The 9,274-nt window shown below is 43.6% G+C and overlaps 1 protein-coding gene across 1 annotated transcript; it reads right to left on the bottom strand.

Annotated features, from left to right (window-relative positions):
- Positions 1-5,966: 5,966 nt before the first annotated feature.
- Positions 5,967-6,839, bottom strand: LOC309978072 (homeobox protein Mohawk-like; the record flags this gene model as incomplete). The annotated part of the gene is made up of 1 exon (XM_082864421.1): positions 5,967-6,839. The coding sequence occupies one exon, from the start codon at positions 6,837-6,839 to the stop codon at positions 5,967-5,969; it is 873 nt and encodes a 290-aa protein (XP_082720547.1).
- Positions 6,840-9,274: the final 2,435 nt, after the last annotated feature.

Here is a 9,274-nt window from a genome sequence, read left to right as displayed (position 1 = left end):
TGGAGGGACGCAGCCCCACCTAAAAGTTGGCAACCTGTCCATCTTCTTCTTTCTTCTTTGCCTATCATAGGACAAAGGCGTTTCTTATACACTTAAGTTAACTTATGTGGTGGACCGTGCCAGTGTGTGATACGTGTCGACCCCAGTAGGTACCGAGAGGTGAGACGTGGATCCATCGCGAAGCCCTGAAAACAAACGTGGCGCACCTGCCTCCATCCTTGCCTACCTGTGTGGTCTTGGCAAGTCACCTCACCACTCTGGGCCTCTGGTTTCTAAACTCCAAAACGAGGGGGCAGCAAACTTTTTCTATAATAGGCCAGATGGTAAATGTGTTTGGCTTTTTGGGCCATACAGTCTCTGCTGCATCAACTCAGCTCTGCCTTTGTGGAGACCACAGGTCAGTGAATAGGTGTGGCCAGATTTGGACTAGATCTCTGGACTAGATCTCTCCCAGCCCTTATTAACATCTTGTGATGGCAGATGAACTTATCTACAAAACAGGAACAGACTCACAGACATAGAGAACAGATTTGTTGCCAAGGGGGAGGGGGGTGGGGGAGGGGTGTACTGGGAGTTTGGGATGAGCAGATGCAAACTGTTACATATAGAATGGATACCCAACAAGGTCCTACTATATAGCACAGGGAACTATATTCAATATCCTGTGATAAACCATAATGGAAAGGAATATAAGAAAAGAATGTATATATGTATAACTGAATCGCTTTGCTGAACAGCAGAAATTAACACAACATTGTTAATCAACTATGCTTCAATAAAATTTACAAAATGAATGAATATCTTGTGATGGGAAGGCAAGGAGAAATTCAGAGTTTTCTTGAGCTTTTCATTCCTCATGGGAGAGAGCTCCCTTTGGTCAAGGTAAAAATTTGGCATGGGGGAAACATACAAAATTAAAAGAGAACCCATACAATGGGAAGGAATCGGATTCAGTCACCCCATCCACCTGTGCTTTAAGCTTGTCATTCCCAAGGCAGACTTTGGAAAGGCTTTGGAGATCATTTGCAGAACAGGCTGTGCTTCCAACATGTCTTCCTTTTGGATCGCCTGGGCTCCATGGGGGCACATGGATCCCAGCAAGTGACTGGAGACTGTTGCTTCCCATCGTCGTTTGCTTGCCACCAAAATTGCTACTTATTTGAGAAGGACTGAGAACCCAGCTGCCGGGCTTCCCTGGAATCCTGTCCGACAGACTCAACGAGCCTGTGATTTTTCTATAAAGCAGCTCTCTGAGCAGCGAGAAGATGCTGCAGTGATTACACACCTCTGCAGTTCCCTCAAATACGGGAAAACGTAGACAGTGCAAAAGACAGACTCAAAACACAAGCTATCAGATGAAGCCTTCCTGACAGCATAAACAAGAAGCAAGCAAGAAAGGGGGAAGAGAATCATCCTGATTTTTGTTTGTCTGTTTGAACCACGGAATTGAAATGGAGGCCCCTGACACCCTGCCTTGTTGCCGTGGGTGTCTCAGTGATGAACAGTCACGGGCTCCCTCCCGCCCACCCCCGTGGATTCATGAGGGGCCAGACAGGAATTGCAGAACCGCCACGTGGTGTGACCTTACCTGTTAAGCTTGTCCTGCCTTCCCTGCCGAAGGTGAGGAGGGCCGTCAGCACGCGGCCGACTGTTTCTCCCACACCTTAATGAGAAAAATTGACCTGCTTACTCTCTAGCTGTCTCCTGTGTGTCTAATCCTAGTAATTTCTGCAAAACTGCCCCCTCCTTACATGTTGAAATCAAGCAGAAGCCCTCAAGGATGGCGTATCTTGGGCAGACGACACGGAATCGGGTTGGAGGAGTGACAGGCTTGTTGGGAAGACCAGTGAGCTTCCATGCACCGGCTTCAAGACCTGTCCTGAGGACGGTGCACGTGATTCACATGGCACCCCACGCTCTGTGCTGGTCAACCGCGCCCCTTCCCCCTGCACGCACAAACGTAGTACTTCAGGCTTCTGTGTTTTGCACTTAGTGCAGTGCAGCCTGTGCTGATTTCTACAGGGTGGCCATTTATCTGGAGCAAGAATAAACATTGCAAATAAAACCCACTGCTTTCCTGTGATGAGCTAGTTTTCTGTACATAAAACTTGTATAATAATGATCTGCCCTTGTGAACTTCCTGTTGAAAAATTATTTACTTTTCGAATATGCATGTGTGTTGGTTAAAGGGAATGCTGTCTATTGGGACGGAAAAAAAAAAAACCTGAAGAAAAACCAGGATTTCAGATCAACTCCAGCAATCTGGATACGTGATGAATTTTCTGTGATTTCTGGATCTTGCCATTTTTATTTCAAAAATAATTCTTACAGGTCGTAATAGCCAGTATCAATGTTCTCAACACCAGGAAGTTATCTATATTTACTTAATTTCCCCGGCAGCCTTAAGGCAGAAATCATCATTACTACCATTTTTGGGAAGGTACTCAAGACAACACAACCAGTAAGTGGAGAGACCTTTGGAACCAGGCAGAGTGGCTTCAAGGCCCTGTTCTTAAACCCCGTATCACGTTGCATAGAACCTAGGTTTCTCCACCTCGGCACGACTGACATTTGGGGCCCGATGACCCTCTGATGTGGGGCGTCCTTTGCACTGTGTGGTGTGGAACAGCACCCCTGGTCTCCACCCCCCACACGCCAGGAGCACTTGTCCCCCCAGTCGTGACAACCAGCAGTGTCTCCAGACACAGCCAGTTATCTCCTGGAGTGGGAGGGGGAAACAGGAGTGCAGCATGGCCCATTTTCGAACCACTAATTTAGGATATGCTTCTTTGAAATCAGAGGGTTATAAACCGAGATGCGTCCAGGGGCCAGGCAGATCACATACAGAAGGGACCGGGCTCATTGTAACGAGAATGTCAGTTCTGCCTTGTTACCATGCAGCACGGGGAAAGAGAGAGTGCGAACAACACTACCCGCAGGGGTTATCTTTGGCCCATGGGTTGCCGTTTTGTGATTCCAGGAACTAAAGCAGGGTTTCTTCACCTTGGCACTACTGAAATTTGGGACCGGGTGGGTCTTTGTGTTGGCCTGGGTGGGTGGGCAGGGGAGCTGTTCTGTGTACTGTAGGATGTTTAGCTGCAGCCGTGCTCTCAACCCCCCAGATTCCAGTACCACCCCCTCACAGTTCTGACAACACAAAACAGGTCCAAACCCTGCCCAGTGTCCCCAGAGAGGACAAAATTGCCCGGACGGAGAACCCCCTGGCATGAACCACATGAAACGGCCAACACTTAGTTATTTCTGATGTGCAGAAGTGCAGATTTCATGTGGTCCCATCTCATACTCTCAGCAGTGCCCTAAGCTTGCCTGATACGTTAGTTTCTCAGGTGGGATGGAGCGGGGACAGGTCACATATAAGGGGAAGGGGACACGTGGGAAACCTGTTCAAACCCAGAAACTCCGGTGAGTGCAGCGCTCTCCAAGGCAACCCTGATTCTGGCCAGACTAAAATGAGAACCACCTGGTTTATGGACTTTGCCATCACGGGGTTTCGAAGCACATGTACAGAAGAACTGTCCACAGAGAGGCATGAAGGTGGACCTTGATGGGGCCTCAAAGCAGTATCTTAAAGGCTTAAACCGACAGAACTTGAACCGCCTTTTCCCCTCCCCACCACGATGTCCACTCCATCATGAAAGAGATCTTCAAGCACATGTGACTCTCTCATTCCTGATGCACCTCTGGGTTGGGCTGTGGGCGCTGGTTCCGAGTCCATCTGTGCTTCGTGGCCGAGCGTGAAATGACCGTGGGTTGTGTTCCAGTGTGGACAAAGGGCACCTGTGACTAAGGGTGAAGGGGCATTGTCCTAAGTCCTCATTAGGACCAAGGTGAGCCCATTAAAATGCATCGTTATTCCCATCCAGCCATGCAGTCCACATTCAGTACCGACTAATGAGGAAAATAAAACAGAAAGCGGTTTTCCTTTCTGTTTCTGTGAGGTCTTCCTTCAGGACAATGCGGGGCCTCGTTAATGAGCTCATTCCATAATAAAGCGAAGATATGGACAAATGTCAGCGTGCCTCTGGAGCAGCGCTTTCGCCGGCAGATGCATGTCACACAGTAATGGCACTGGTTCGCGCTTGTTAACAATGAACCCACACGTGTCCCTGTTGACCGGATTCTTTATGTGACATTAGCCTGGCTACGCTAAATAACGACCCCACAGCCTTGCGATGCTGGGTCGTGTGAGTACGGTTTCCTAGTTTTAAATGTAACCTCGTTATGGAAAATAAAGTCAGTGAAGAAAAAGTCTCACACTCCTGATAAAGGTTTGATGTATTGTTACAGTTTTTAAAGCAATATATACCATCTAAGTGAACATAACTTGCACGTTCTTCCATCTCATTAAAGGCTCTTTTGTTGCTAAGTTGACAGTAGCTTTACTCTTTTTATTTTAATTATAAACATTTTATTTTGACACAGTTATAGACCTAGCATTGTAAGAAATGAAAGAGACATCACATGTACGATGGACCCAGTTTCCTGCAATAGTATAATTTTGCAAACCTGTGGTACACCGGGCAGTTGATAGAATCAAGATGTTCGATATTTCCATCACCACAGGCCTGCCTCATGTTATCCTTTGATACCCACACCTACTCCCCTCCTGCCCCCACCCTCTCCTTAACCCCTGGAAACCACTAATTTAGTCTCCATTTCTTCAGTACTGTCATTTAAGGAATATTATGTAGATAGAATCATGACCTTTGGAATTGGCTTTTTTTCATTCAGCATATAATTCTCTGGATATTCGTCAGGTTGTCCTGTGTATCAGTAATTTGCTGTCCTTTTAGTTCTGAATACTATTCCAAATTTGTATCCATTCACCCACTGAAGTAAATCTAACTTGTTTCTCTTTTTGATTATGACAGATAGAGCTGCTTTAAACATTTGTGTATAGATTTTTATGCGAACATGAGTCTTCATTTCTCTGGGATAAATGCCCAGGAGTGAAATTGCTAGGTTCTATGTTAGTTCCATGGTCAATTATTTAAGAAACTGTCACACTGTTTTCCAGAGTGGCTTTACAATTTTATATCCACACCGGCAATGTGTGAGGGATTCATTTTCTCTGCATCATCGCCAGCATTTGCTCTGGTCAATATTTTTTTATTTTACCCATTTTGATAGGCGTAGAGTGATAGCTCATTGTAGTTTTAATTTGCAATTTCTCTAATAGCTAATAATGTTGAACATCTTTTCATATTCTTATTTGCCACCTGTATGTCTTCTTCAGTGAAATGTCTCTTTATGTCTTTTGTCCATATTCTAACTGGACTGTGCTTTTTCACTGTTGTGTTTTGAAGGTTCTTTGTATATTCTAGACACAAGTTTTTTGTCAGGTATATGGTTTGCAAGTATTTTCTCCCACTCTATAGTTTGTTTTTTCATCCTCCTAACAGAGCCAATGTTTTAAATTTTGATGAAGATCAATTATTTATTATATGAATTATGCTTTTGGTGTCAGGTCTTAGAACAGTTTTATTTCTTCCTTTCTGATCTATATGTCTTTTATTTTCTTACTGCACTGACTCGAACTTCCAGCACTTTGTTGAATAAAAGTTGTGAACCTGGGCATCTTTGCCTTATTCCCTGTTTTAGGTGAAAACATTCAGCTTTTCACCTTTACGTATACTGTTAGCTGAAAGTAGTTATGGCTTCTTTTTATACAGTTGAGAATGTTTCCCTCTATTTCTACTTTTTTCCGAGTATTTTTTTTTTTAAGGCCTCATTAGCTTTTAATGCAAAACTAAATCCACAATCATTCTAGAAAGGGCAGGTTCCTCAAATTCAACATGTAGTCAGAGAAGGGGATCCAGGAAAATGAGGGAGTGCGAAGCGCTCTTCTGAAGCCCAGCCACGTGACAAAGCCAGAGGCATCTCCAAAGCCACAGGTGTGCCAGAAAACCAGGTGAAGAAGGCTGCTGCAGCTTGAAAAAGTAACTTTACCACCTTAATACCTGGGTCCTCTGAGAGCTGTCTGGGCGATAGACGAAATTGCCTTCGGTTTCTGACGATGAGGGAGATACCAATTCCTCCTCAAATTCATTGGAACTAAAAGATCCTGAATGGTTTCTCTGCCTTGTCTTTCCCATCATGGCAGCATATGTGACCATGACATGTCTCAAAGAGTCCTTAAGGTAACGATTCAACAAGCTGCTCTTGTATTTTGGGGGCGATATGTAGTCCTTATTGGCCCGTGACTCTGGCCTCACTCCAGCTTTTATGACTGAGCTCTCACTTTTAATCACAGGATGGTAGACTGGATTATTATAGCCTTCTTCATTCATGGGGCTTCGTGGAGGATTTTCTCCATCTTCAGAACATGAGTCATCACTGCTTACACTCAGCCGCTCAGCGTTTCCTTGAACATACTTATTGTACAACTTTATTCTTAAGGCCCAGCTTAAATCTGGCTGTCGAACAGTATTCTTAAGCTGACGTCTTGCATTAGCAAACCAATTTGACACCTGCACTAGCGTCATCTGTGAGCCGAGCGCCAGGAGAATCTTCTCCGTCTTCGTGGGGTACGGATCGTTGTGGTGCTTGTGCAGCCACTGCTTGAGGGGCCACACCATGTCCTGCAGGGCCTGCCACTTGTGCCTCACCTTCCCGCCATTCTGTCGGGCCCCGGTCCTCCGGTGTCTCAGGCCCAGGTTGTCCTTGAGGGGTGCGCCCTCCGTAATGCCCACCTCGGGGAGAGCATGCGTACTGTCCAGGATGCCACCGTAGGGCCTGCCGCCCCACTCCCGCTCCGGAGCCCCGTGGTCCTCAAAAAGCACGGCGCTGCTGAGCTTGTTGAAGATGATGGTGTTCATGGCGTGCGCAGGCAGGGCCGCACGGCACGGCCGCAGCGCCTTGGGGCCGGGCCGCCGGGAGCTCTGCAGGGCTCGGGTTCCTCCTCTTAGCCCCGGCCACCCAGCCCCCAAAGAATCTCAGCCTTTTCAGAGTATTTAACATGAATGGATATCAATCTTTGCCTTTTAATTGGAATATTTAGACCATTTACATTTAATATAATTTTTTATATATTAGGGCTAAATTATGCTACCTTTTTGTTACCTCTGTTTTTCATTTTTCTATATTATTTTTTCTGCCTTCCCGTGGATTGCTTGAATGTTATTTGGAATCCCATTTTGGTTTATCTATAGCGTTTTTAGAGTATCTCTCTATATAATTATTCAGGGGTTTTTCCAGGTATTATATTATAAATTCATAACTATCACAGTAAACTGATGTCACCATTTACCAGTTTTAGTGAAGTGTAGAAGTCTTATCTCTCTTTACCTTCACCCATTTATATTATAATTATATTGTGCATTTTTTCATCAAACACTTAGAACCACAGGAGACAATGTTCTAATTTTTGCTTCAACCCTCAAGTGTAATTTAGAAAACTCAAAAGGAGAAGATAAGCATCCAAATTTTTGCATACTGTTGTTTTTCCTCCGTGATGTTCCAGTATTTCTTCTTGTATCATTTCCCTTCTATTTAGAAAATTTCTTTAGCACTTTAGTGTAGGTTTGCTGTGGATGTATTCTCTTAGATATTCTTCATCTGAGAATGTCTTAATTTCCCTTTCATTCCTGAAGGATTTTTCAGCATCCAAAAGATATTGTGCCACTTCCAAGGGGTCTCCATGGCTTCTGATGAGAAATCTGCTGTCTTTGAATTCTTCCCCCTGTAGGTAAGGTGTTGTTTTTTGTGGCTGCTTTCAAGATTTTTCTTTGTGTTTGGCTTTCAGGAGTTTATTAAGATGTATCTTGGCATGGATTTTGGGGGGGTTTATCCTCTTTGGTATTCATTCAGCTTCTTGAATTTGTAGGTTTACATCTCTTGTCAAACTAGAGAAGCTTTCGGCCGTTATTTCTTCAAGGTTTTTTCAGCCTCACCCTCTGTCTCTTGTCCTTCAGGGACTGTGTCCATTATGTTGTCTCTATTTGGGAGATAGAGCTCACAGAGTATGCACAAAGAGGGATTCTGGTATCTCTTGGCTACATCTGTGTGAATCTTCTATGTTCCTTATACATAAACTATTTTGCTATCTGACCTTAGTTTTCTCTTACTAATTCTTTAAAGCTTTCACAGATTGGATCACTTACTAATTATTTCAGATCACTTCTGGGCAAAAAACTTACAAGGTCCTAAAAATATCCATTAAGGATTTTTATTGTCATATAAATCTGCAATATATTTGGGGAAAATGGGCATAATTAAAATGTTTATATTTTAAATCCTGGAACATGCTCTTTTGTCTGTTTCTACAAGTCTAATTTTATATTCCTTAGTAAAGGTTTATGATTTTCTAGATAGCTTTTACATATTTCTTACTAAGTTTATTTCTAGATTTTGTTTGTGTATTTTGCTGTTGGGGTGGGGCCTTTTCAGGTAATATCTTAAAATTAGTTTGTTTTTTTTTATACATAGGAAAACTTGTTTTATTGTTATTTATATTGTATTTAGCCATTTTATGGAATCTGTAATTAATGCTAGTTGTTTTTCAATAGTATTTAATCTCTTTTAGAATATTTCTCATACATTTCCTGCTTCCTGCCACAGATTCCCAAATTTTCAGCACAAAACAGATTAAAGCATATTCTGAAAGACAGGTACTAAACACAGTTGCCCATGGTCAATAATTTTGGCAAAAGCCTCATTTTAATTCCTCACTTGCTGATTCACAATTCACCATATCATATTAAAGCCTTTGAGAAGTCTTGCTTTAAACAGCCCTGTTTAACCCTGCTTAATCCGATGATTTCCATTTACAAGTCACACACATCAAAAACCCATTGAAAATGCATAGAAATCCTGCATAAATTGAATTTAGAAGAGAAGCATCTATTTTCTTAAAGTATAGAAAGGTCTCTCAAATCCATACAAAAACAGTGAACTCCCCGTCCGAAAAATGGGCAACTAACGGGAATAAGACCAATGGCTGATACACTATTTCCCCCCCGTGAAATTAACAACCCAAACCATGATGGTATCCAGCCTTGCCTTTGTTTCAGACGCTCTGTGGATAGAGTGGAAATGTCTGCTGTGCACTGAAATTTGAATTCTTTATAATTGCTTATAATTCTAGCCGCCCAGCCCACGATGGGGAACCATCTGCCTTGCATTCTGCTCCGTGAGCAGTTCGCCTCATCAGTCTGTCTGTTGCGTTGCCGTAGCAGGGATCTCTCTGTGGTTACTGCCCTACTTTCTGATGCCTGCGTCGTTTGACTGCCTGTTTTACTGGCCAAAGTGTCTG

The sequence above is a fragment of the Leucopleurus acutus genome (genome assembly GCF_964270905.1).
Source record: "Leucopleurus acutus genome assembly, chromosome: X".
Classification (NCBI taxonomy): Eukaryota; Metazoa; Chordata; class Mammalia; order Artiodactyla; family Delphinidae; genus Leucopleurus; species Leucopleurus acutus.
Note: the sequence above shows the minus strand (reverse complement) of the source record. Positions and strands in the feature narration are given on the sequence as shown.